Source organism: Camelina sativa, chromosome 13 (assembly GCF_030686135.1).
Source record: "Camelina sativa cultivar CO46 ecotype springtype chromosome 13, ASM3068613v1".
In the NCBI taxonomy this organism is placed as follows: Eukaryota; Viridiplantae; Streptophyta; class Magnoliopsida; order Brassicales; family Brassicaceae; genus Camelina; species Camelina sativa.
In genome coordinates this window covers 22,738,084-22,765,761 of record NC_141892.1, presented here as the reverse complement: position 1 = coordinate 22,765,761, position 27,678 = coordinate 22,738,084, and the positions used below count along the sequence as shown (strand labels likewise).

The 27,678-nt window shown below is 36.4% G+C and overlaps 4 protein-coding genes, 1 long non-coding RNA gene and 1 other non-coding gene across 22 annotated transcripts; 4 read left to right on the top strand and 2 right to left on the bottom strand.

The window, feature by feature from the left end:
- The first annotated feature begins 886 nt into the window (after positions 1 to 886).
- Positions 887 to 2,737, top strand: LOC104737218 (ATP-dependent Clp protease ATP-binding subunit CLPT2, chloroplastic). Of its 2 annotated transcripts, none has more exons than XM_010457337.3 (5): positions 887 to 1,255; positions 1,345 to 1,383; positions 1,465 to 1,574; positions 1,699 to 1,878; positions 2,441 to 2,737. In XM_010457337.3, the coding sequence occupies exons 1-5, from the start codon at positions 1,014 to 1,016 to the stop codon at positions 2,596 to 2,598; spliced, it is 729 nt and encodes a 242-aa protein (XP_010455639.1). In that variant the 5' UTR covers positions 887 to 1,013; the 3' UTR covers positions 2,599 to 2,737. The 2 variants fall into 2 exon arrangements, with proteins under 2 accessions (XP_010455639.1, XP_087336205.1); XM_087480079.1 differs by having other exon boundaries at positions 925 to 1,255; positions 1,453 to 1,574.
- Positions 2,738 to 3,189: 452 nt separating this feature from the next.
- On the top strand, positions 3,190 to 8,837 carry LOC109128298 (uncharacterized). Of its 16 annotated transcripts, none has more exons than XR_015578966.1 (14): positions 3,190 to 4,050; positions 4,150 to 4,247; positions 4,338 to 4,625; positions 4,721 to 4,818; positions 4,901 to 4,999; positions 5,187 to 5,398; positions 5,573 to 5,665; positions 5,886 to 5,980; positions 6,246 to 6,298; positions 6,549 to 7,334; positions 7,452 to 7,755; positions 7,895 to 8,089; positions 8,275 to 8,376; positions 8,483 to 8,837. It is a non-coding gene; the product is annotated as an uncharacterized LOC109128298 (long non-coding RNA). The 16 variants fall into 16 exon arrangements; XR_015578967.1 differs by having other exon boundaries at positions 8,234 to 8,376; XR_015578970.1 differs by having other exon boundaries at positions 3,274 to 4,050; positions 4,759 to 4,818; positions 5,896 to 6,048.
- Positions 8,838 to 9,294: 457 nt separating this feature from the next.
- LOC147929871 (uncharacterized) lies at positions 9,295 to 10,761 on the bottom strand. Its single transcript, XM_087480763.1, has one exon. It carries the CDS (start codon positions 10,759 to 10,761, stop codon positions 9,295 to 9,297), a length of 1,467 nt encoding a protein of 488 aa, XP_087336889.1.
- Positions 10,762 to 12,721: 1,960 nt separating this feature from the next.
- Positions 12,722 to 16,552, top strand: LOC147929869 (photosystem II CP43 reaction center protein-like). The gene is made up of 4 exons (XM_087480762.1): positions 12,722 to 12,865; positions 12,987 to 13,056; positions 13,299 to 13,364; positions 15,613 to 16,552. The coding sequence occupies exons 1-4, from the start codon at positions 12,722 to 12,724 to the stop codon at positions 16,107 to 16,109; spliced, it is 777 nt and encodes a 258-aa protein (XP_087336888.1). The 3' UTR covers positions 16,110 to 16,552.
- On the bottom strand, positions 16,290 to 16,381 carry TRNAS-UGA (transfer RNA serine (anticodon UGA)). The gene has a single exon. It is a non-coding gene; the product is annotated as a tRNA-Ser (tRNA).
- Positions 16,553 to 23,316: 6,764 nt separating the features above from the next.
- Positions 23,317 to 25,140, top strand: LOC104737216 (AT-hook motif nuclear-localized protein 26). The gene has a single exon (XM_010457336.3). It carries the CDS (start codon positions 23,778 to 23,780, stop codon positions 24,789 to 24,791), a length of 1,014 nt encoding a protein of 337 aa, XP_010455638.1. The 5' UTR covers positions 23,317 to 23,777; the 3' UTR covers positions 24,792 to 25,140.
- The last annotated feature ends 2,538 nt before the right edge of the window (positions 25,141 to 27,678 follow it).

The following is a 27,678-nucleotide window of genomic DNA, read 5'->3' as shown; positions in this document are numbered from 1 at the left end:
AATGAGAAAGAACTGAAACAGAGATACTACTATTCCAAAAGAGAGCTATGCCACCACTTAAACCTACAGGGGGAACTGTGAATACACGATCATAAACTAACTCAGCACACACAGCTCTGACAGTGTCGTCCCTTTGCTTTGTTTCCAATAGGCACATGATGTCTGGAGAATAAGACTGCTTAATCTCCTTTAGACGTCGAACTGCGAGGTCATTGTCTAGTCCTCTACAGTTCCAAACGGTTGTCCTCATGGGAGCAGTGGTGGTTCAGGGCCCACCGCGCCTCTTTCAAGTCCTTAGGGAGAAGATGATTCCCCGAGCTGTATCTTGGATTGTTCTCATGGCTCATCACCTTAGAACATTCACCTCTCTCTGCTTGATCAGACTGATCGTTTCTCTTGCGTTTGCCTCGAGACATCACTTCTGCAATGGTAAGGGCAGCAACTTGCGGGTTTGCTTCAATAATTGACATCACTTTTGCAATGGGATCATCAGGAGGGGCTAAAACATCGTTATGGAGGTCAATGTTTTCAGCAACATCTTCCTGGTCATATCCTACAAGAATAGCATCATCTCCAATTGCTACTTCCATCTCCTCTCCATCAACAATCTCGCGAGGGATCACGCCTCCATGTCGAGGGTTCACAGGGGGAGGAAGTCCTTCATCATCTTCAGGGTCATCAAAATGTTCTTCATCACCATCAAATTTTTTTTTTTTTAATTTATGTTTTGTTTTCTCACAAACGAATCTTGGTTAAATAATAATTTTACTCGTAATAGCACTCCTAGTTATAATTTATTTTAGAAGGAACAATACTCCACTAAATGGGCCGTGTTGGGTATTTTTCCAATCTTTAAGCCCATATGAAAAAAGCTTACGACGATGGAATACAACAAACGACATCGTTTCGATGATCATCAACCTCCACAACTTTCTCTCCATTCCCAATTTGACGTTCTTTCACTTTTTTTTTTTTTTTTCCCGTTATCCAAAGAAGAAGACACACTCGCGAAAATGGCGGCTCACTCTTCTTGCAACTTTGCTTTAGCGAATCCGATCATCTCACGAATCGATTCTTCCTCTAAGCAGAAGAAACCATCTGTTCCATTATACTTCTTCTCTACAAGAAACCCTTTGACGAATCCATGGTTAGGCGTTGTTGATTCATCATCCCTCTCTCTCACCTCTCCCGTCTCCGCTCTTCAAACCAATCGCCGTAGAATCCATAAACCCGTCATCTCCAGCTTACCCACCGCGTAAATTTCACCAAATCTTGATCTAATTTTGATTTGATTTTGACCAGTTTTAGTTTTGATAAATTTTGTGCTCTGATTTTGTGTTTCAGGAATCCGGATTTAGTGGTTTCTGATGCGAAAAAGCCAAAGTAAGTGTAGTGAGAGTATTTGAAATTGGTTGCTCTATTGCATTTTGAAAGTATTCTGATTTGATTTAGGGTTAAATGTAGATGGTCATGGAGAGCAATTAAGTCATTTGCAATGGGAGAGCTTGAAGCTAGGAAGCTTAAGTATCCAAATACTGGAACTGAAGCACTTCTCATGGGTATTTTGATTGAAGGTACCTTTAACTTTAACTTACTTTTGGTTTTGATTTGCTATCAAAATTGAGATTGATACCTAAAGCTTCATTAGGATCTTCTTGGTAGTGATGATAAGTGTGGTAATGTTGATTGAATGGGCAGGAACTAGTTTTACTTCAAAGTTTTTGCGTGCGAATAAGATAATGCTATACAAAGTTCGTGAAGAGACGATCAAGTTACTAGGGAAAGCAGATTTGTATTTCTTTAGCCCTGAGCATCCTCCTTTAACTGAAGATGCTCAACGGGCGCTTGACTCTGCTCTGGATCAGAATCTTAAAGCAGGTTTGTGTTTTGTTCGAACTCAGCTTTTCTCTCTAGTGTTGTGAATGTCATCTTTTGTGATGTGGTGATATAATTGTCGTTGTGAGAGCAACATTACCTGGATAAAAGTTTGTATCGATTGGTTAGTTTCTTAGCGTACTCTTAAGTTTCATGTTGTTGGCTTATCAATCTTGGTTAGAAAATGGTCCAGTATATGCATATGGCGATAAATGTCTCATGAGAGCAACATTACTTGGAGTCTGGTAATTTGTTAGCAGCATACTCGGAAGTTTTCATGTTGTTGGCTTATCAATCTTGCGGAAGAGAGATAGCTTTGCTTATAAAATGTTCCAGTATATGCATATGGTGATAAAATGTCGTTAACGAGAGCAACATTACTTTCAGAACAGTTTATTCTAATTGAGAGTCTGATAATTTCTTAGCCTACTCAGAAGTTGTCATGTCGTTGGCTTATCAAATCTTGGGGAAGAGATAGCTTCGGTTATAAAATGTTCCAGGAGATGCATATACATGCTTCGATTGAAAGACAGAATCTGAAGCTTTTTATTGCTTATTGTTACAGGTAGTATCGGGGAAGTAATGCCAGCACATATACTACTTGGAATCTGGTCTGAAGTTGACTCTCCAGGTCACAAGATATTGGCAACTCTTGGTTTCACAGATGAAAAATCTAAAGAGTTAGAGTCCTTTGCCTCTAAATCTGGCTTTCTAGATGAGTAGTATATTACATCTGTTATTTCTCCATTAATGCAAAATCTCCAAATTCTTAATTGCAGTTTGCAATAATGTGTCAATCCTTACTGATTCTTATTTTTAGTTCTTTGCTTTGCCGTAAAGACTTAAAGCTTTTCCATAGAAATTACGAACACTGGATCCTTAAGCTTTACTTGTTACATAGCTTCTCGACTTTAATTGTCATTGGCATTTCTTTCCCCAAGTTAGATTTTTATATCTAGAGAAGAAACGAATTTACAATGTCAAGCCCTTCTCTAGCCTTGAAAGCCAAATTTGCATACATACCGAGCAATGACCTAAACAAGAGATGGTAATTCCAGTGAAATGGAATTGAATCTTGGAGACTTGGTGATCAATACTGATATGGAGTTTTAATGAAGTATATAATTTTGGAGTTTTGGTGAAAAAAAAGATTACGAAGAATACGACTTTTGAGATTTGGAAAATAGAGAAATACCTGAGTACAAGAATATTGTTTGGAATTAAAAAAATATGTATATTTTTAATATAGCTCTCAAGATTACTTTGTGATTGGTTATATAGTGAAATGTAGGTGTAAGTTTTTTTTTGTGGTTCAAATCGGAAATTTCATTTAAACCGGTTAAACCGGACCAGGTACATGATTAGATAAAACGCGTTTTGCTAGGGCATCTGCATCCTAATTATAATTTCTAGGGACAAAAGAGAATCTGATAAATCGAAAGGAAGAGGACAGGTTGAGGATATCAAAGATGATCCCATGGAGTTCCTTGGGCGGATTCTCCGAGTTTATGGCTTCAATTAATTGCTTGCAATCTGAAGCGACTGAGATTTGGGGAAGACCCAGGGAGAGAGCATCTTGGAGAGCGTGGAGGATTGCCATAGCCTCACCAAGGAGTGGGGATCGGATGAAGTTGCTAATTGTCGATCCCGTGCAGTGTTGTCCGATATGGTCATTCCGGAACAGCCATCCGCAACCAGCTTGTTTGGTCTCCTTGTTCCAAGCTGCATCCACCTGGCACAACACGACGTCATTAGCCATCAGATGTAGAGCTTCCCTGATCATCCTCGGTGTAGGGATTTCTGGTAACTCTTGAGCTGCACACCACTCTCTTCCCATCTTAAGGGCATAGGTCAGGGTTTCCTTTGGGGAATATGAAACGTTTCTGAAGATTTTGTGATTCCGGGATATCCAGAGCGACCATACTATCCACGGATACAAAGGTCCTATGTTTATCCCACAAGGGGGTAAACAGATCTAGCCTTTTGCGGTTTCAAGTAGGGCTCTCATAGATTGCAGAGAGCTAGGCTCAATGGTGTGGTGGAACAGTGCCATACTCCAAACCTGTTGGGCATAACGGCACTTGATGAACAGGTGTTCACTGGTTTCCATCTCTCCACAGAAAGGGCATAGGGTTTCCATCATTATGTTGTGTTTCCGTAAGTTCTCACTTGTAGGTAGAGCCCCTTTCATGGTTTTCCAGAGCAATAATTTGTTTTTTGGAGAGGTTTGGACATTCCATACCTCGCTTAACCAGTTGAAACTATTATCTGCAGGTGGGAGTGGCGGTAGTGTTTTGGTTTCTTCCTTGATGCCTTCATAGTACCCTGACTTGGTCGTATAGACACCTTTTTTTGTTGGTAGCCAAACAAAGGTATCTTCTGCCCCTTTTGTGCTCACTTTAATCTCTAGGATGGTCTGTTCCAGCTCCGGGAGTAGGTGCCTGATTTTTTCTCTATCCCAGTCTTTTGTAGTTTGTGAGATCAGGGTTGCCACTATGTCAAACTGAGTCTCCTTTGTTGGTGGACCCATGGGGGTTAGGGCGGTTTCCAGTGATAACCACGGTTCATTCCACAAGGATGTTTGTTGTCTATTACCAATTACCCTTGATAGTTGCTTCTCGAGTAGTGCTTTCCCTATACAGATGCCACGCCAACCATGCGACGTGTTAGCTGGTGGTACACTGCGTAAGAAGGGGGTGGTATGGCAGTATCTGCCTTGGAGGATCCTAGCCATCAGACATTTTGGTGCGGTGAGGATTCTCCAACTCAATTTTGCTAGTAAAGCAGCATTAAAGCTCTCAATGTCCCTGAAACCTAACCCACCTTCTCCTTTTGATATGGTTAGGTTTTGCCATGATACCCAACACATCTTTTGTTTTTCAGGGGAAGAGTCCCACCAGAATCTTGTTAAAACCGACTGGATAAGCTAAAATAGAGAACCAGGTAGTTTAAAGCAGGATATAGTATATGTTGGCATTGCGGTCAAGACTGATTTAAGCATAACCATCTTTCCTGCTGTTGACAGGAATTTCGAAGACCAACTTCGTGCTTTTTGCCTGATTCTATCCACTATGCTAGTAAATAGATCCTTCTTCTTTTTGCCAAATAATTCAGGGAGCCCCAAGTACTTCCCTTGTCCTCCTTCTTTAATGATCTTTAGTTGGTCTTTTACTTGATTTCTAATGGTCGCGTTTGTCTTGGCAGAGAAAGTGATAACCGATTTCTGTTTGTTAATCATCTGTTCTGAGGCCTCTTCGTACTTTCTGAGAATTTCGAGTAGCTTGTCACAGTCTGTCTTATTCGCCTTGCAGAAGAACATGGTGTCATCTGCAAAGAGGAGGTGGTTTAAACGCGGACTCTGCTTGCCCAGCTTGGTTCCTGACATAGTCTCCTCGATTTGAGCTCTTTTACACAGTCCAGACAGTACCTCGCTACATAAAATGAAGACGAATGGTGAAAGTGGGTCTCCTTGCCTTATACCACGTTGAGGCAGGACTGTGCCTTGGGCTGTTCCGTTTATCAGGTAAGAGTATGAGACTGTAGACAGACATTGCATTATCCAGTTTATCCAAACTTTGTGAAACCCCATTCTCTCCATAACCATCTGAATAAAATCCCATTCCACTCGGTCGTAAGCCTTGCTCATGTCTGTCTTTACCGCCATATAACATCTTTTTCTCGCTTTTGATATGTGCAGGTAGTGTAGAGCCTCATGTGTAATCAAAACGTTGTTAGCGATGGCTCTTTGGGGAACAAAAGCAGATTGGTTTTCAGAGACCAGAGTATTGAGGTGCGGTTTTAGTCTCTTAGTAAGCAGCTTGGATATGATTTTGTAGTAAACAGGACAAAGCGCAATAGGACGATAGTCCTTCATGGTTTGGGGGCTTTTCACCTTGGGAATTAATCTGATGTGGGTGGTATTGATCTTTGTAGGGAGCTTGCCAGTTTGGAAGAATTGTTGGACCTCACTGACTATTTGTTTTCCCACTGTCTTCCAATTTGATTGGAAGAAACTTGCAGAAAAACCGTCAGGTCCCGGAGCTTTATCAATTTGGATTGAGAAGCAGGCATTACGAATCTCCTTTTCTGTTGGAGCAGCTATCAGGTTCGCATTCATCTCCTCAGTGACGCACGATTGTATAGCTTCCTCAATGGTTCGTCGTCTCTCTCCTGGTATGGTAGGGAAGATGTTTTGGTAATAGTCTGTTATCACTTTAACAATCTGTTTTTCCTCATACCACACTTCTCCTCTATCATCCTCTAGAACTGAGAACTTATTGATTGTTGTTCTACCTTTTGTGGTGGCATGGAAGAATCCACTATTCTTGTCTCCAAGGTTTAACCATAACTGTCTGCTTCGTTGCTTCCAGAACTCTTCCTCCTCATTATACGCTGTTTGGAGATCTCCTAAGATAGCAGCAAGGTAGACGTTTGTACAGTCCGGGTCACTCATCGACTTTTCCAGGCTATCCTTACATCTATTTATCTTTACTTGGCTATTTAGGTGTTTTTCTCTACTCCATTGAATGATTGCATCTCTACACCGACCTAGCTTAGTATCGACCTTTTCATGGATCATAGGTTTCCATGCTTGGGATACCAGATGTGACTTCAGGGTTTTTCCTCAATCTTCGGTCATATCTAAAGAGGGACTTTCTTTTCTTCTTTTTCAGGTCGAAATAGGTGACGATGGGTCTATGGTCAGATGCTTCGAAGCTTAGATATTCACATCTCCCAGAGGGATACGACATAGCCCATTCTGAATTTGACATTGTCCTGTCTAGACGACAATACACCAGATGTTCATAGCGTTTACCTCTCCATGATTAAAAGTTTCCCGAGTGTCTAAGATCATAGAGGTCGCACTCTGACATGAAGGTTCGCATATCAACAAAGGAGCCTTCTGGTCTTTCTGGTCCACCACTTTTCTCAGATGAGTCAATGATTTCATTAAAATCTCCTGTTAAGATCCAAGGTTCCTGTCTGTCTTTGCCAAAGGCAGTTAGCTGATCCCAAACTTCTTTCCGCTTTGTCTTTTCAGGGTCTCCATAAAGAAATGTTGCAAAAAAGATACGTCCTTCAGCTTCTACTCGAGTATCAATGTAATTTGGGCATTCAGTAATAACTTCTACTTTGATTTCAGGCTTCCATAGTAGGGCGAGTCCTCCACTTCCAGGAGTCTGTGGGGTTACCAGTTTGTGGTCAGTGAAGCCTAAGTTTTGCAACGATTGGATAACAACAGAATTTTGGTTCTTTGTTTCCATGAGGAACAAAATGTTTGGAGATATGGTCCTGGCCATCTCCTTTAGTCGCCGGACTGTCATGGGGTTCCAGCTCAGAAAGCTTAAGGAGGAGGAAGGGGGGGGGGGGGTTGTCAAAATCCCCTTTTTTCTTCACAATGCCTGGAATGAGAATGGTTGGTGGAGGGTTCTTTGCATTCGAGGGGTCTGCTTCATTGGGTAAGGACCATTCTCCTTTTCTTGGTTTTGAGACGTCCTAGTTTTAGTGTCCTGCTTATTCTGGCTTGATTTGACTGAAGTAGCCCTCCTTTTGGGTGAATGTTGGATCATTGTCAGGTTTCTCTTGCTAGATTTTGTTACGGCTAAGTGCAATGGGCTACGACTCTCAGATCTCTTTGATGGTGGACGTCCTCGACGCTTTTTGGAACCGCCATTCTTTGCTTCACAAGAGGGTGAGGTTTTGTTGGATACTGCATTGGACTCTAAAGGTGTTTGTTGTATGGGATTAGCAACCGTTGAGTATCTAGCTGCTTGTTCATCTGTTGAGATTATAGTCGCAGCTGTTTCAGCCATTAATCCTCTCGTTTCCCCTTGAATGACTCTTTGCTTCCGGGCTAGGCTTTCAGTAGGGTCAGCACAGGTAGTGTACTGAATAGTTACTTCCCTTAGCTCGTCCATAACTTCCTCAGTGGAGGGAATGGTAACTTGGTGGGTTGCTGCTGTCTCCTCAATTGGGGTTCTTTCTAAAGGGGGTCTTCTTGATCTTGGTGTTTTTGAAGATTCTGACCATAGGAGCTCTCTTGGTGTGGATTTTTCTCTCCATTGGAGTTTTGGTGGCTGGTCACTAGAGTGAAAACCACTTCCTGTTCCTCTCGTACTTCTCCTGTAAAGTTCGGAAACTCTCATTGGGGACCTCCTAGGAGTTGGGCTCCTCCGGTTGTAATAATTTGAGGAGAGAGCTCGATCTTCTTTAGGTAATGCTTCGTCTCTTCCTCTCTTTCCCAGTGCACTTTCTAGATGGCTGCTAGTCCTGGGATAGCGGTTTTCACCATTTTATCTACTAACCAAGCTTGTGGTTCTCTTTTCATATGGGTAATTTCTGGATCTGTTTTGATGAGGTTCCATCATTGGGGCTCTGAAATTATCTTCCGGTGTGTAGTAGTTCCTAGCAGCCGGTTTTGGTTGTATAGAACGAGAAGGCTGAGGTGAGATCCTGTCTACATTCTGGTGTTGGAGACCGGGGCAAGTCTTCTCATCATGGGTAAGTCGAAAACAGTAGGTGCAATGGTATTTCAAGGTTTTATATTCCAAGTGTACTTCAGCTTCATTTCCATTTGAGAATTCCACTACTGTGTCTTTTGTCAAAGGTTGGAGGCCATTCAGGAGGACTTTTACTCTTGCATAAGCAGTGGTGATATCAAACTCCAAAACGTGGGTTTAAGTAGGTTTCTCTAAAAAAGTTACCTTGGGATTTATTTGCAGTAGGCTCAATAAACGTGGCATTGAAGCGTCTGGTCTAGATCGAAAAGGCTTGAACCCATGTTTCACCAACTGTCCCGGTTAACAACACCAAGTACTCGTAGGTCATAGCCACCACCATTTGAAGTTATCGGTTTAGCTCATAAATAACTACTATTTTCTTTATTCCTCTTTTATTATATGAATGTTTGTACTTTGACATGGTTCATTGTTAATAAAGTAGTCACTGATTTGAGAAGACTACAAGCTGGAACTTATCTACTATAATGGTTACAAAATAGAGAACCATTAGTTTATGGTCTCCAGGGAAGAATATAAAACTGTACCACCAAATGTTTGAGAATTCTTAAAATTGTAAAACTTTAATACTAAAATTTAAAGGTCTCTATTGTTTTAAGTTTTAACCCACTAAATAGTCTATTTTAAACTTTAATTATAGATATTAAAACTTAACCGAAATCTTAATCATGAGCTAAGAAAACGAGATTCTGAGTCATATACACTAAACCTTAAACCTTAAACCTTCAAATGGTGTATTTTCTAAATTAATGTGTCGCCTATTATTTTAGTTTAGACTTAATAAAATTCTAGATCTAGACTTAAAAAGTTAGCACCATGGGAAATACAATCCAAATTGTTTCTTTTTAATGTTTTTTTTTGTGTGCAACCAAACTCTTATATTTATAAAACATCGGTTCATCTACATAAGAGAGAGACAGAAATTAAGAGCTTGTTTTGCTAGATTGTCTGCGATCTGATTTTGGTTTCGAGGGATAAAGAAAAAATTACAAGCAGAGAAACAATTAGATAGATCCAGGATGTCGTGGAGAATCCCGTGAAGGTCCTTCGATTGGAACTTCGCTTTCAGGGCCTTGACTAACAACTGTGAGTCCGAGGCGAAAGAGATGTGTGTGAAGCCCAAAGCAATTGCAACTTCCATCACGGTGAGAGTTGCCACCGCTTCGGCCATCAGAGGGGAGTGGACATGATCCACTAGATCTGACCCCTGTGGGAGGATTTGGTCATTCCGGTTTTTGAAGACCCAGCCAATACCCGCTTTTGGTCCTGTGATCCACGAAGCATCTGTGAAGCAAGTCACTGAATTACTGCTTTGCTGAGTCCGGACTGGAGAAAGGTAAGCCATGGTTTGTTGGGGGTTTGTGACTTTCTCAGACTGGGACTGTTGCCACTCCTTTGCCCTCGTGATAGCTAGATGGAGGGCGTGTTCCGGTAGGAGCTGTTCTTTATTGAATAGGAGTTTATTGCGAGTAGTCCATAAGACCCAGAGGATCCACGGTGCCAGAGGCCCACCACCAATGCCAGTAGGTGGTAGACAAACCAAGTGGTTTACTACCGTGATGCCTTCAGCTGTTGAAAGTATCCGTTGAGAAGAGAACTCAGAGTTTAAAGGTGTCAGATCCCAGATCTTAGTCGCAAATGGGCAAGTAAAGAACAGGTGGAGTTCGGATTCAAGCTCATGGCAATGTGGACACCTGTAATCCTCCGAGATATTGCGATGAATAAGGTTATTTCCCACTGGAATAGCTTGTTGTACCATTTTCCACATCAAAAGTTTAACTTTTTGTGATGTCTTGATACTCCAGATATGCCTTTGCCAATTGAAATTGTCAGGACTCGGGGAGTTATGTGAAGGAGTTTGGTGGGGAGTTTCTGACTGGCTTACATGGTAACCTGACTTAGTGGTATATTGTCCATCTTTAGAGGGTAGACAGGCCCATTTATCTAGGGCGCCTTTCTTGCTTGGTTTGATCTTGAGGATTTCAGCTTCATATGCAGGTAACACTTGTTTGATGCAATCAACATTCCAAGAGGATGTACCTAGGATGATGAGGTCAGCAACTGTCCATGAATGTTTTCCCACAGTAGGAGGTCCCATTGGGGTTGATGGCTTGTCGAGAGATAGCCACGGGCTATTCCATAGAGGGATGGACCTGCCAGAGCCGATAAGATATCCCACATGGGGTTTTAGTAAGTCTCTACCAATGCATATGCTCCGCCAGCCATGGGATGCCAAATTAGGAATTGAGCAGTCTAAGAAACTTTTATTGGTGCAGTATTTTCCGAGGAGGACCCTGGCTAATAGACAGTTAGGTGAAGTGAGAAGTCGCCAGCTTATTTTAGCAAGGAGGGCATCATTAAAGGCCATAATGTCTCTGAAACCTAAACCTCCCAGTTTAAAAGATTTGGTCATCTTCTTCCAGGAGATCCAGCACATCTTTTTCTTTTTCCGTATTATGATCCCACCATAATCGAGTTAACGCAGATTGAATTCTTTTGCAGAAATTGTTCGGGAGTTTGAAACAAGACATGGAGTATGTGGGCATAACGGCTAGGACCGACTTCAGCATAACTAGTTTCCCAGCAGAGGATAGGAACCTGGAGGACCAACTGAATGCTCTTTGTTTTATCTTGTCCACTATACTACTGAACAGATCCTTCTTCTTGCGACCAAACAGTTCAGGTAATCCGAGATATTTTCCTTGTCCACCTTCTTTTTGGATGCCTAGGATTCTCTTAGCTGTTTCTTTTGAATCTTCTGGAGTCATAGCCGAAAAGGTGATTGAGGATTTGGCTTGGTTTATTTGTTGACCGGAAGCTTGTTCATACAACTGCAAGATGTTTTTTAAAGTTGAGCAGCTTTGTGGGTCCAAAAGGCAGAAAAACATTGTGTCATCTGCAAAGAGGAGATGATTGACACGGGGGCTACCTGAAGCTACTCTTAGACCAAGTAAACTACCTTGTGCTTGTGCTTTGGAGCACAAACCAGACAGAACCTCGCTGCAGATTATGAAGAGGTATGGGGAGAGGGGGTCCCCTTGGCGAATACCTCTTTCAGGGGTAACAGATCCGCGGGCCTGTCTATTCAGTAGGTAAGAATACTCCATTGTATTGATACATTGCATGATCCATTGGATCCATGTTTGATGGAAGCCCATTCTCTCCATAGCTTCTTTTATAAAATCTCATTCAAGCCGATCATATGCCTTGCCCATATCGGTTTTAACGGCCATGTAGCATTTTATCTTTGCTTTAGAGGTTTTCAAATAGTGGAGGGCTTCGTGTGTGATTAACACGTTATCAGAAATGGCTCGTTGAGGTACAAAGGCAGATTGATTCTCTGAGATGCAGCAGTGTAATATAGGTTGAAGCCTTTTAGCTAGGATTTTAGAGATTACCTTATAATACACAGAACACAAAGCAATTGGTCTGTAGTCTGAAACTTTCTGTGGTGAGATGATTTGGGGTCCCATTGTATCCCAGTTTGCTTGGAAGAAACTCGCTGAAAAGCCTTCAGGGCCCGGCGCTTTGTCTGCGTGGATGGAGAAGCAAGCATTCTTCACTTCCATCTCTGAGGGGAGGGCAGTGAGCTTTGCATTCATCTCCTCTGTAATGCACGGGGATAAGCCTGCTTCTATAACAGCTCTTCTTGTACCAGGTACAAATTTAAACATATCTTGAATGTAGTTAGAGATAGTGCTTGATATCTCCTTTTCCTCATACACTGGTAGTCCATCAGTACCCTCAATAACAGAAATGTTGTTTATGGCTTTGCGAGATTTAGTTGTGGCATGAAAGAAACCAGTGTTTTTATCACCTAGTGACAGCCACAAGTTTCGACTTCTTTGTTTCCAGAAAGCTTCTTCTTTTTGGTAGGCAGATAGGAGGTCTTTGTTTAAGGAGTCAATGGTTTCCTGTGGGGATGAATCATCGGACATAGCTTCCTCCAGTTGGTATCTAAGGGTAAGGATTTCCTTTTGGCTGTTCAAAAATTGGTGTTTACTCCAACGAATAATGTGATCTCTGCAGGATCTAAGGCGGAGGTCGACACAATGGTCAGGGTTTGCATTCCAAGCCTCAAACACCAACTTTTTAACTTCAGGGTTTTCTCGTAGCTTGCTGTCAAATCTGAATAAACCAAGCTGTTTCTTATTTTTTGGGTCGAAAGAGGTTACTAGAGGTCGGTGATCAAAGCCTTCAAAACGAAGGTATTCACTTCTGCCAGAGGGATATGCTAGGATCCATCCACTATTCGCCATGACTCGAACAAGTCTACATCTGACTAAATGTGTATGTCTCTTTCCACGCCAGGATAGATAGTTCCCAGTATGCTTGAGGTCATAGAGATCATTGGTGGACATAAAGGATCTAAGATCCGAGAAGGAGCTTTCTGGACGTTGTGGGCCTCCCACCTTTTCCGATTGGTGGACAATATCGTTGAAGTCTCCTGTGATGATCCAAGGGGAAGATCTGTCAGCAGCATAATCTTAGAGGCGATTCCAAGCTTCCACTCTTTTTGTTCTGTCCGGTTCACCGTCTAAAAAGGTAGCAAAGAAAAGTTTTCCTTTTGCTTTTATGCTTGTGTCAATATAGTGGGGGCAGGAGTTGAGTATTTCAACTTTAATGCTTTGTTTCCAGAAAAGTGCTAAACCACCAGCCCCGGGTGAGATTGGTGATACAAGGTGTTTGGAGGGGTAATCAAGCCATTGGAGAGACTGCGCCACCAAGTCATCTGAGTTCTTTGTCTCCATGAGGAACAAAAGATTTGGGTGAATACTCTTACGTATATCCCTTATTCGCTGGATTGTCATGGGGTTCCCCAACCCACAACAATTCCAGCTCACCATTCTTAAGGAAGAGGGGTTGGGGGATTCTGAAAATCCACCTTGTTCTTTTTCACTGCAGGGATTAGGGAGATAACTGGTGGTCCTGATAGAAGGTTGGTGTGGTGTCCTACTAGGGAGACTATCAGTCCGTTGTTGATCTGAGTTTGAGCTCACAGGCCTTGTGTTTTGAGTTTTTCCCCTTGAAGATGACTTTGATGATTTCCTCTGATTTGCTCTAGATGGTCCTGCTTTCTCCACAGCTTTGGTTCCAGTTGACTTTCTAGGCGATCCATGTGTAAGGTTTCTTTTCTGTGTTCTTACACCTAAGAGTTTCTGCGTTGGCTTTGGTGTTTGTCTAATAGAAGGAGGCCTTCCCCTACCGCGTTTACTTAGTCCACCAGTGTTCACATCTCGACCCGACTGGTTAGATGCAAATCAGCGCCTGCTTCTGACAACTGATGTTCCTGCTCTGTCCCCCACTGAACTACCTTTCTTTTTAATGTTAAGCAATGAAAATCCACAAAGATTCTGAATTTATGAACTTCGAGCAAAAATATTAAGTATATAGTTTGACCCTGAAATAGTTCCTGAAAGGTTGGACGATTAACTTGTAATATTTGTTCCTACTTCGTAGCAAAGTCATTTGTTATTTTAGTTCAGATACCTAAGAAATGTTAACGATGGTCTCATTCGAGCATTCTTATTTTTAATAACTTTATATGTACGAGCTAGATTGTTAATTCATCAATGTAGAAATAATATTTCTTATAGAATTATTATTCTCTCAAGACATAGAATATGATGTGGAAAAACCTGTCAAATATATGTTTTGTATATAAGATGGAGTAATAGTACTTTTAACAAAAATTAAGTAACCTATTAAAGATTATATAGTTACGGCATAATACATGATCACGTTGGATAGTTCTATGATAAATAGTTTAAAGATAGACTAGTGACTCAATACTGAAATATGATCGACGGTTATATTTGCACCACATTACATTATACAATGGAGAGATTTTACAGTTTGCTAAAGAATGGATTGAAGAGAATCAAACCCTAAATTTGGTTTTAACTTAAAAGATTTTCATACAAAAATACATAAATGGGTTAGCCCCTGTTTTAAAAATCTCCGCCTAGCACCGATTACGCCCCGCAAAATCGTTAGGCCCATCCTCTCCGCATCGATTAATGACTAATCCCGCTTAGCATCGATTATCCAATTATGCATGTCTAGTCTGATTATTTTCCGCTTAATTTTGTGTATACCAATTTTTTTAGAACCAAATAAAAATCAAACATAAATATTTTTGTTATTTAGGCATTTAAATTAAGAGATTACGATGTTTTACAATAACTAATATATAACTTTTAACAAAAATCAGAAAATTTTCTTTTAAAATGATGTTTTATGTGTTTACCATAATTTTAAAGACAATACTCTAGTATTATATTTTATTTGATATTTTCTTTTTAACATAAACAAAAATATACATATATTTAGTACAATATATTTTTATTTTATTTGTTAATTTAATAAAATAACCCTAAAACTAGTCCCCGATTAATCTCCGTTTAATCTCCGATTTTCTCGTTAGGCGCTAGGCCCACCTCGACCGCCCGACTAGCGCCTAGCGATTTCTAAAACAGAGCCAAGTATATAATATATACATACAATTTCAATAAAAACTAAATCAATCAAAGCTATAATTCAGAACTCATAAGATTTAATTATTAACCTAGAGCCTATAGACGTTGGCCCTGTTCGTTTGTCTGTCGTTGGATCCAGCGACAACGACCAGCGACCAGCGACAGCGGATGTTGTTCGGTTGTCTGTCGCTAGCCACTGTTGCGATTAATTACTATATATACATATTTTTAAATCTAATAAAATTTAATTTTTGATAATTTTTTATTTAAAATATAAATTATATATATCCATAAAAATAAATTAAAAACATATTTACATATTATTAAATAATTAATTTGAATTTTATTTTTAATTTATTCATTTTAATATTGTGAAATTTATTTTTTTCTAACTGATTTTTTATAAATTTATTTAAATATATTCAAATTAATTTGTTATTTTATTTATTTAGATTTAGTTTAATTTTAATAACTATATGTAGTTATATTTTTAATTAATTAACTTTAATTTAGATCATATTTAAATATATTAATTTTAATTTTTTTATTTTTTTTGGCCGCTATGTTACTCGTTTGCCTGTTGCTGCATTCAACGACTAGTTTCAGTGATTAGATCGCTGAAAATTTTAGCGACTGAAAATTACGGTCGCTGATCGCTGGCGATAATCGCTGCGACTGGTCGCTGAACCAACGACATGTAAACGAACAACTTTATATCACTGTCGTTGGTTTATGTCGAGCTTCTCAAGCTCAAGCATTTACTTTTCTAGTTAGAGACCAACGTCTTGGAGCTAATGTGGGGTCTGCTCAAGGACCTACAGGTTTAGGTAAATACTTAATGCGTTCTCCGACTGGAGAAGTTATTTTTCGAGGAGAAACAATGCGTTTTTGGGATCTGCGTGCTCCCTGGTTAGAACCTTTAAGGGGTCCTAACGGTTTGGACTTGAGTAGGTTGAAAAAAGACATACAACCTTGGCAAGAACGACGTTCGGCAGAATATATGACTCATGCTCCTTTAGGTTCCTTAAATTCTGTAGGGGGCGTAGCTACTGAGATCAATGCAGTCAATTATGTCTCTCCGAGAAGTTGGTTATCTACCTCTCATTTTGTTCTAGGATTTTTCCTATTCGTGGGTCATTTATGGCACGCGGGAAGGGCTCGCGCAGCGGCAGCAGGATTTGAAAAAGGAATTGATCGTGATTTTGAACCTATTCTTTCCATGACTCCTCTTAACTAAAGTAGTAGGTAAAACAGGAAAGTAAAAATCGGTTCATATTAAAAAGTCTTCTTTGTTTCTTTGAATTCAATCTAATTTTTTCTGGCTCGGCTATACTATCCAGCCGAGCCATTCTCCTTTATTTATCATGCTAAGAAGTAAAAAAAGCCAATAAAGATAAAAATATATTCATCCAACAAAAGGAGAGAGAGGGATTCGAACCCTCGATAGTTATTTTTATGAACTATACCGGTTTTCAAGACCGGAGCCATCAACCACTCGGCCATCTCTCCGAAAGATAATTTCTATTTTATTTTTTTTTCGCCAAATAGAACATAGCCCTATGAGTTAATACGATCACTATGTAGAGAAAGATATAGGGTGTGACTCTCTTTAATAGGTCTATAAATCTATATAAATAAAAGAGATACGCGATGCAGTATACCCATTTGTGAAGTCAAAAAGAACCTTTAACTTCATGTCCGAATAGAAAAAATGGTAAAAAGAAATTGGAACTAAGTCATCTCGAATCAACGGATTCATGATAAAATCCCTTTATTTATTAAAGTTTTTTAGTGGGTAAGAGGATTAAATGGTGTATATTCTTTTGTTAATAGCTTGGAGGATTAAAAACATGACTATTGCTTTCCAATTGGCTGTTTTTGCATTAAGCGACAGGCAAACTAATAGACTCGTTGTGAATATGTTATCGATTATATGTAATAGTATGAAACTTTTTTCTTTGTTCAAAAAGTAATAGTAACTAAGAAGACATAATTAATTATCAATCACGAGATTCCTCATGGATAGTATCATGTCATGTGTGAGTTATTTTTAGCTTCAGCTGTGTCATTTAGCTCACTTTTGTCTCGACTTTTCAAGTCTCAACAATGCCGTTTAATGCTCCACTAATTATCACGTAATTATTATTTTACTCACATGCCCCCACCACTTTGACATTAATCTCCTATTATCACGACTTTTCATGAATACTAGAGTCCAGTCCAGCTTTTGATTATGATTCTTTTTTCAAACGATTAGGCTATAATTCAACTTTAGGGTTTCGGATATTTGTTAAACAGTTTTTTTGGTCATGATTAATTTAACAGTTTAAAAACAGGTCAGTTAAAAATAACTCTAATGTGCTTAATACTGTCGATATTTTGGCTGATGATATAGAAACATGTATCTTCTTCAGGGGAACAACTTTTTCTTTTTCCGTTTTCAAATAAAGATTAAAAAAAAAATTGCTTAAATAAAAAGACTTCAAAAATCTTATAATTAAACTTAAACGCCATTTTGTGGAAAAAAAATTAATTTACATTATAGAAGATAGTCACCAATATATTACTTTGCGCTTATAATTTTGTTGCGGATTTGTATTTAAATCACCAATATATTATTTACTTCAACATTTGTTAATCTCAGTAGAAAATACATTTATTTACATGTGTTTGGGAGGGGACCATAAATTGAATTCGTGAGGAAAGCAGAAGCACGATAAGATTCAAGGCAATTAGGTGCCATCCACATGGGGACTTAATTTAAATTATACTATAATTAATCAGCTTAATCTACCAACTTCTTTCTTTATTTAATTGTTGTATCCAAGTTGTGCTCATACAATTATATACAAATTCAATTTGTCATAGACTTTTTTCTTCTTCTAAGCTGATAGGTTCATTGATTTATTTAACTTATTTTAAAAGATATATGACATATATATAATCTATATTTTCTTTGTGGGCAATAAAAGTTAGGTTTATATTTTTAATTAACATTACAATTGTGTATGCTTTACAAGCTTGCATCCCTTTGGCCTTTTTTACCAATGTAATGTCTGTCTTTGCCTTTACTCCCTTTTTTTTTGTCTTCATCACGAATTTAACTTCGACAACGCATAATCTGAAAGTTTTAGTAAGCAGTTAGTTTCTATCTCTAAAATGCATTACCATTTTTATTATTGTTAACGTTAATTATACCAACAAAAAAAAAAGAATATACGATTTTCAAAGAAATTTACCTTACATTTTTAATATTGTCTCGTATATATTGTAGAATTATGAACTTACAATAATTTTCATTAGACTTTTTGAAAGTATCAAAAAAGTATGAAAATGACGCAATTTGACGGGTTTTTTTGTTCACTCCAACAACTCGAGTATTATATATGTTCATGTTATATATTAAGATATCTCATTATTATTTATAGAATGTAGATGTTGTCCCGAAATGAAACCACAACCATACATACTACATCTATATTAATATTTTTGAAGTATATTTTGGTTTATGCTCTCTTATTTAATTTGTTTTATTTACAACATTAACCCCTAACGATTTTCCTAAACTAACATATTGTAGAAACTCAATTAATGGAACTATTTAAATCAACCTAATTTGATATGTTTATTGCCATAAACAGATTGACAAAATTTATACATTTCGATTTTTTCCCAAAACAACTCTACGCATTAAATTTTTAATCCCATAAAAATCTTCAAAACTATTTTAAAAGATCTTTAGAGACTGTATGATCTCTTAAATTTAAATGACACAACCGTATTTGAGTAACAAATGATTACAATCGCAATAATTATTATAACGTTAATAAAGTTCATAAAAATGGAAACCCAAATTTAGAAACTCAATAATCGGAAATATTTAACTTTAGCATCAAGAAATACATTTAATATAGTATATATCGCATTAAAAAACTGAATATTATTCTGCGATAATGACATAATGTTATCAACTCAAATAGGAAAACATTAAAATCTCTCTTTTATTGCTACAGATCGTAAACTCCTTGCTCATCAAGCATTTTCCATGTATAAATATCAACTTCACAAACGAAACACAACACCCACAACCAAAACCACTAATATGACGGTTTGTTGTTATATGGCGGGACATGTTATTAACATGACGGTTTGAATTAACATTAGTATAAATATGACATATTATTAATTTGGTTTTGAAACACGGGTTAAATCTTCATTTAATTATTTGGTCAATACCACTAATATTAGAATATTAATTAAACATATTAAATCAGGGTAATTTAACTAAAATATTGTAAAACAATTAAATCATTGGTAAAATTGTGACTTAATCCAACAATAGCTTATAAGTTACATATTTATGTATTTATTTCCTCTATTATTGTTCTAATAATTGATAATTCAAAATTATTATTTAACTAAACAAAACAAACTAAATATAAAAAACAAATAAAAATTAAAATGTTATTATTTTTTAAACAATTATCCCGTGGTATACCGCGGGTTAAAATCTAGTGTTGTTTATTGTGATCTTAATTTTTTTTTGGGGCCAAATGCTTGTTATTTAAATTAGGAAATGTTGGAAGACAGTCTCTTGTGGTTATCAATGCCTTTTTTTAGTTAGCAACTAGTAATTTTTTTTTTAATCTAAAGTGACTAGCTTTTTCAAAATTTCATGGTAAAATTTTTTTAACAATTAACTTGCTTTTAAAAGTTTAATAATTTCCATATAGTTTTGCACTCCCTCTGTATCATAATAGATGATTTTTTAGGATTTTCACCAAGATTAATAAAAATAATAAATGTTGTATTATTATTAATACTTTCGTTTTATATTACTTTTAATACTCATTCACTTATACTTTTCTTACACTTGTCATTTAAGTGCATGTCTATATTAAATTTTTTATTATAAAACTAAAAACTTTAATTAGTTATTTGATTTTAAGATTAAAAATATATCAAATACACTAAAAAAATTATCCTTTGTGATACAAGAAAAAATCCTAGAACATCAACTTTTATGATAGAAAGAGAGTAAGTTACAAAAAAAAAATATCTACTAGAAAAAATACAAAATGTGCTGAAAAACTTTATGACCAATTTCCAAAACTTCATACATCATAAGTCAAAAATTATTTGATGAAAAATGCGTTCGATATGATGAATATATAATTTATCCCCAAGAGTTCAACAAACTTTGTTCATGGATAAGTGAGAAAATGTTATCCTCGGCTATATTTTTTTAGATGCTCCCTTAATCTATTTAATTTATTAGAGCATGTCATATAATAAAAATGGTTTAACCGAACTTGTTGATAGTGACATATACAAGGTGATTAGAACATCGTATTAATATATTATACAGAGTCTGATGTCAAATATGTTTCTAACAATACTCATCAATTAGTAATCCGTAAAATTCAGGATTGAAAGCTAAGCAGTCCTCTCTTTTTGCGAGCTTCTGAACTCAAACGCTGTTTGATTCATGCCTTTTGAGGAAAAAATTAGAAATTGCAAAGTAACCTCATTTCCCAAAAACTTTATTTGATTTTGTTATTTGTAGATTATAATCACACTTCAAATAGTACTACTCCTATGACGTAAGGTTATCCTTTGTATTGGGATCAATTATCGTTATCAATCAACAAACAAAATTGGGCATCTCTTTTGAGAATAATAGTACCTAATAATATATATGGAAATAAGTTAAGTAAAAACTAAAAAAAAAAAAAACTGATACATAAATGATACAGTTTAACAGTTGATTATTGATACGTCGAGTAGGTAACAATAATAATAGTAAAAAAAAGAGTGTTTGCATGATAATCATAAATTGGTTAAGAAAATAACTGTAAAACAAATGACAGTTCAAAATTTAATAATTTATTCTTAACACGTGCATAATATATAGCTAATTTTTCTAAATATAAGAAAATGATAAATTTTAATATATGCATGGTAATATAACAAGGCAATGCATATAATCAAAGATTGTAAGGGTCGCCGATTATAACAAGGTAATATAAAAAAGTGAAAATTTAAGGGAACCATTTATCAACTATCAGTTTTTTTTTGTTGTGTGTGGATTATAAAAAAAAAAAAAAAAATTCTTTTAAATACCACTAAAAAAATTTTTTTTTTCCAAAAATACCACATTTTAGTTTTTTTTTCCAAAAATACCACAAATATTTTTTTTTCCAAAATTACCACAAACACAAAAAATTAATTTTTAAAGATGTAGAATTTTTTTTTTAGGTTTGGGTTGACACGTTTAGTTTTAGGGTATAGTTTTTAGGGGTAGGGTTTAGTATTTAGAATTTAGGATCTAGTTTTTAGTATTAGAACTTTAATTCAATTATGTGGTATTTTTGGTAAAAATTAAATTTTAGTGGTATTTTTGGAAAAAAAAAACTAAATTGTGCTATTTTTGGAATAAAAATTTATTTTAGTTTTATTTATGACAACTGCCCTTTTAATGTGAAAAAGAAGAATAAAAGATTGTAAGGAGGCGCCGATTATAATCAAACGTTTTTTTTAATTATAATCTAACGTTAATATATGAGTTGCGATGTAATTAAGAACTTCCTCGTTTGGTGGAACTGTGTTCTCGTATTAACTTGATCTTTTCGGGTCGGGTTTCGGATTGGGTATTCGGGTAGAATTTTTTTTTCCCAGCCCTAGTATTAGATCAGTAATCTAGACTAATCCATTTCTAGGTAATCTTTTTACTAATCATATAATAATTAACAACTTGCATTTGCAATCAAATGATCAATGAGTATTAATTCCAGTCCTAACTAACCATCTAGAATCCTAATAATCAATTTTTATTGACTGGGAATGATAATCACTCTCTAATTTTTTTGGGGAATTTTATCAAACATCTTCCGAACAATAAATTTTGTATAATTTAGACTAGCTTAATCAAACACTAATCTAGCATTAAAACACATGGAGAGTAAAGTTCTATTAAAACTAAGCATCTTGAATCAATCAAAAATTACCATAATGTACGATGATAGAATAAGACGAATCAGTCCACTTAAATAATTTCGTTGGACATATAGTTCGATATGAGGTTTATTTGAGTACTATATATTGTGCGAAGATTTATACCTTTGATGAAGACATACGATCCGAGGTGTTATCTTGAAAGCTTTAAACATCTTAGATATTAAGTTTTTAAGTATTCAGTAAATTCATTACAATTAATGCAGTATGATGTATGAACATATATAGTACACTACACCAAATAGACCAGTCTTGTTCTAACGTCCATAAACGAATTCTAGATAGAATTATAGAATTATAGTTAATTCTAAAAGTAACACAAACTAATCAAAATGATTTTTCAGCAATTCGCATTAATCTTTCTTTTAAAAGATAAATTATAAAACACAAACATATATATATATACACTTTGATTGCTAATCAAAAAATGCAAAACGAGAGGAAGGAGGGAGAAGGGCACGTGGAGAAGGAAAGAGCATGAGAGCCGACAAAGAGCATCTTTTAAGACATGGGTTTGCGTCCACAAGAGTCATGCCATTGCCTCTCCGATCCTCTCTCTCTGCACATTCAATTCAACAATCTCTTGTCTCTCTCTCTCGTGCTTTCTCCCTTTGGGTTTGAGATTTGTCAGCGCCTTCTTCGCGTCTTCTTATTACTTCACTCTCTCCAATGCCATATCCACACATCGCATTGCATTCTCTATCTTTTTCTTCATATAGTATATTATTATACAATCAAATTTGTCTACTTTCTTGCCCATGCTCCTGTTCAATAATATATGTTATGAAAACAATTTTAACTCTATGTCTCACTACTTTTAGTACTTAGCCATGGCCATAACCTGCATTGCCCTAGAAGTTAGAAGATTCTTATTTTTATAGAGAAACACTTAATTATTACATGTGATATATATATATACATAAATGACATAATAATACATGTGTATATACAAAATTAGTTATATATACTTAATTATTAATGTATACGTATTTGAAGATATGATGTTAGGTGTAATTACTACATAGGTTGTTGGAAAATGAAATATATCGGTGCTTCACAAAGTTATGAAAGTTGATTTAAACAAATTTTCTTATTTATGAGTGCTAGGGTTGCCAATATTTAATATAGAGAACTAGGATAACTATATGATATATAGATTTATATTAAAATTTGATGAAATATATGGAATAAATTTTTTGAAAAGTATATATCTATCGATTATCGAATTATAGTCATTGAAAAGTCTTTGCCAGTATTTAGAATCAGAAAATAACGAACAATCTATATCATGTAAGAGTAAAATCTACTAATGAAAAAAGAGAGCCTCTAAATAAATAAGATTGTTAATGTAAACGAGAGCGATTGAAATGTTATACAAAGGAAAAATGGCGTAGAGGTAGGGACCAAATTAGCACCGCCTAAAACATGAGAATGATGTCATTGTCATAAGCATAAGCAGAAAAAAAAAAACGTAAATCTATACATCTCTCTTTCACTTCTCCCTCTCTGTCTCTCTCTTCCTAACCCTAATTTACCAATCACCAACCAAAGCAAATTAAGCAGACAACCCCCACAGACACCTCAATCCCCCAACACATCTCATATAAACTAAAAAAAAATACTAAATAATAAAAGCCTACCATAAGCCCTTTAATTTTCACTTCCTCTGCCAAGTACAACTCAACAGAAGAGAATAAGAAGACAAGAAAGAGAGAGAAGAGAGAGAACCTTAGCTTGCCAAATCAATCAAAGAACAAGATGAAGAAGAAAAATCCAGCTTGATATTTGTTGTGAAAACATTATTATTCTTTTTCTCTTCTACCTAGCTAGAGTCTCTCCTAGGTCAAAATCAATTCTCATCTCTCCCTCACCGATCAATCTCTACATAGAAATGGATCCAGTTCAATCTCATGGATCACAAAGCTCTCTCCCTCCTCCTTTCCACGCTAGAGACTTTCAATTACATCTTCAACAACAACAACAACAACATCATCAACAACAACAACAACAGTTCTTTCTCAACCATCATCAGCAGCCGCAAAGAAACCCTGACCAAGATCACGAGCAGCAAGGAGGGTCAATATTGAATCGATCTATGAAGATGGATCGCGAAGAGACAAGCGATAACATGGACAACATGGGTAACAACAGTGGTAGCGAAGGTAAAGAGATGAGTTTACATGGAGGAGAAGGAGGAAGCGGCGGTGGAGGAAGCGGAGAACAGATGACAAGAAGGCCAAGAGGAAGACCAGCAGGATCCAAGAACAAACCTAAAGCTCCAATAATCATAACAAGAGACAGCGCAAACGCTCTTCGAACTCATGTCATGGAGATCGGAGACGGATGTGACATAGTTGACTGTATGGCTACGTTCGCTAGACGCCGCCAAAGAGGCGTTTGCGTTATGAGCGGCACAGGAAACGTTACTAACGTCACTATACGTCAGCCCGGATCACCAGCTGGCTCGGTAGTTAGCCTCCACGGCCGATTTGAAATCCTTTCTCTTTCCGGATCTTTCTTACCGCCACCTGCGCCTCCTGCAGCCACCGGACTAAGTGTTTACCTAGCAGGAGGACAAGGGCAGGTCGTTGGAGGCAGTGTAGTAGGACCGTTGTTGTGTTCGGGTCCTGTGGTGGTTATGGCGGCCTCTTTTAGCAATGCGGCGTACGAGAGACTGCCTTTGGAAGAAGATGAGATGCAAACGCCTGTTCAGGGAGGTGGGGGAGGAGGAGGAGGAGGAGGTGGTGGTGGAATGGGATCTCCACCAATGATGGGGCAGCAACAAGCTATGGCAGCTATGGCGGCGGCTCAAGGACTACCACCAAATCTTCTTGGCTCGGTTCAGTTGCCGCCGCCACAGCAAAATGATCAGCAGTATTGGTCTACTGGTCGGCCACCATATTGATTAGATTGCTACTCATATATATTACACATGAATTGAATATATTTAGCTATGTACTTATATATATGTAGCTATTTACTAATAGATCTTACATATATATAAAGCAAGCTAACATGGAATGATTAAAGAGGAGGTGTATACTAAGTATGATGAGAAGATGAAGACGGCGATGATGAAGAAGCCTTTTCCGATGGGTTTGTGGACAACAATTCAGTAGATGTTTCAGGTTCTTCTTTGTTTATTTTTGTCTTGTTTTAGTGGTAGTTGTTTTTTTTAATGTTTGATTATGTGAGGTTTTAATCAAGTTGTTCTTTACTTTATTGAGTTATTTGATGAATTTGATTGTTAATTATGTTCGGTTTGTTTTATTTGTTTACAAGAATTACGTACCCAAATCAAACTACTTCTGGTTTTTAAGTTCTCCCATTTTCAAGTAGTATAAAAATTGTTTATATATAGTTTTCTTAAAAAATTATAATTAAGCTTTCAGTAAATTTATTTGTAAGGATAAAACAAAACAAAAGTTATGTATATTTTACGTGAAAATATGTTGTTTAAAGAGGGGGTAGTTGCCATCCATAATTACCATATATATGGTTAGTGTGTTCTTATACGGGTTCAATCTTTTCTTCGTACCAATGTCATTTTTTTGAGTTCGAAATAACTAAAGTTTGATTCTAAATATCAGAAGAAATTATAGGCCGAAAATTTCCATGATTTTGTCAATATATACACAATTCTAGGACGCTTTCCAAGAATAGAAAAAGGCTGGTCTCACTTGTGTTTTAATTATCCTTGGTGTGAAATTAGTCTTTTTTATTACAACAATTAAAAGTAGGCTTTATTTAGTGTTTGATACATTCCATAAAACCCCAAAAATATTTTTTTTTGTAGAGAGAATTTCAAAACTACCCATTTTGTATACCACATTTCAAAATTACCTCTTCAAAAGGATCAACATTGTTGGTTCCTCATTAAACTGATTGAGACCCACCATTTATGGTCATTTTCTTATAATATATGAGATACTAAAACAAAGGCACACTATGTTCATTCTCTTAGTTGAATTGAATCAACAAATCATGTTGTCTTCAGAGAATAAATAAAGTAAGAAACAAAGAAAGCTGTCCAATAAATACCATGAAGTAAATCAAGTAAGAAACAAAGAAAGCTGTCCAATAAATACCATGAAGTAAATCAAGTAAGAAACAAAGAAAGCTGTCCAATGAAGACTATGAAGTAAATCAGAGAACTAAGCACACAAGTTAGGCAAATGGAGTAAGCAACGTTGAAATTAGCAAAAGAAACAAACAAGAACATGCTTACAATGTAATAAACGAAGTAATAAATCAAGAAGCAAATATACATGAACGTATGAATACATGTATGCACACATGATCATGAATGTATGCATGTATGTATTCACACATGAATACATGCCTGTCTCTAAGGGGTGGCAAGGTAGACAAAAAACTAGGGTCCAAATTTTTTTTTTGACTAAAACTTCTAAAGAAAAAGGATCCAAAAAAAAACCATAATTTTTTGTAGTGTATAAAAAGGCCTACAATTTTATTTTGCCTAGGGTCAAAAAAATAGTTTGAGACAGGATCCTTTTTGAAAAATCCTGTCTGGATGTAAAAAGGATATATTGTTTTATCTCCTTTGGCAACTTTGTACTGGCTCCAATTGATTTCATTGGCTCAAATGGTCCTCAAGCTTCTTCCATGTTGAAAAATCACGTTTGTCCATAGAATTCATAGAATTCAAGACACAAATTAAAAATCTAAACGAACTGATCCGATTAGGAACAAGAGCACCAAAATTTACAATACTCTGATGCATTCATGTTTCTCTTACCACATCATGTTGATTTCTGCTGCGGAATGTTGTATTAATTGTCAAACCATGAACACTTCCGTACAAAATCCAGCCAAAACAGCAAAGGTTCATCACCATATATTAGCACTGATAATTTTAGCACAAAGACATAATACCTGAGAAAGATCAAATGAAACCTGGAAAAAGGGATGCATAGAGACGAAACTCATCTCCTAGAGAATCTTCTCTTAGAGACCTTTTCCTTCACCGTGAGAGGGAAACTGATCAAATGATTTTTTTTTTTAAATCAGAATCTGAGAAAATAAAATTATAACGGTCTTCAAAAATCTTCTTTGAATCTCTGTTTTAATTAAAATAATCTAGCTTTGGGATCGTACTAACCTAATAATGAAAATATTTGTAAACGGTCATCAAATCTTCATTGAATGTATTTGGATTAATATAATCTCAGCCGTCCAAACATGAATCGAATGATCACAACCGTCCGTCACGAGTAAGTGGACGTCTGAGATTACTCGTGAAACTTGAATCGAATGCTCACAACCGTCCGATTACTTTTCATTTAGTTATGTTTTAGAGTCGGTCAACTTAGCTTAACTAGGCTTAAATTTTCTTGTGGGTCTAGAGTAGTAGTGTGATCCGGTCAATATTAAACCACAACAAAATTACTTTTTTTTTTTGTTTGAATTAAAAAAGAAAAAAAAACTGTCTTTTTAAAAAAATTGCAAAAAAATAGAAAGTTACAATAGTAAAAAAAAAGTTCGAGAATCTATTTTTTTCAAAAACATAGGCCTTTTAAAAGATTTCATATGCAATGTTTCATACTGTTACAATCTCGATTAATTGCATGACAAGCCACATAATTGTGAATGATACAGTATATATCTTCTTCCTAAAGCCAGTTTCAGATCCATTTGCGATATATATCCTGGGCCGCATTGGGCCTGTAATGCTAATTTTTATATTTTTATTCAGTATGTTATTTTTGTTTGAGTTTCAATTGTGTGTATGTGAAGTTGCCAACAGAATGAAAATTAATCTAAGAATCTTA

What these genes read in the sequence shown, in the direction of transcription:
- LOC104737218 (XM_087480079.1), top strand. Translation starts at nt 1,014, where the DNA reads ATGGCGGCTCACTCTTCTTGCAACTTTGCTTTAGCGAATCCGATCATC. An exon ending in ATCTCCAGCTTACCCACCGC is followed by an intron (nt 1,256 to 1,344) that starts GTAAATTTCACC and finishes TTTGTGTTTCAG; the next exon opens with GAATCCGGATTTAGTGGTTT. An exon ending in CATGGGTATTTTGATTGAAG is followed by an intron (nt 1,575 to 1,698) that starts GTACCTTTAACT and finishes TTGAATGGGCAG; the next exon opens with GAACTAGTTTTACTTCAAAG.
- LOC147929869 (XM_087480762.1), top strand. Translation starts at nt 12,722, where the DNA reads ATGCTTGAGGTCATAGAGATCATTGGTGGACATAAAGGATCTAAGATC. An exon ending in ATGATCCAAGGGGAAGATCT is followed by an intron (nt 12,866 to 12,986) that starts GTCAGCAGCATA and finishes GTGTCAATATAG; the next exon opens with TGGGGGCAGGAGTTGAGTAT. An exon ending in TGCTAAACCACCAGCCCCGG is followed by an intron (nt 13,057 to 13,298) that starts GTGAGATTGGTG and finishes TTTTCACTGCAG; the next exon opens with GGATTAGGGAGATAACTGGT.
- LOC104737216 (XM_010457336.3), top strand. Translation starts at nt 23,778, where the DNA reads ATGGATCCAGTTCAATCTCATGGATCACAAAGCTCTCTCCCTCCTCCT.
- LOC147929871 (XM_087480763.1), bottom strand. Translation starts at nt 10,761, where the DNA reads ATGGCCTTTAATGATGCCCTCCTTGCTAAAATAAGCTGGCGACTTCTC.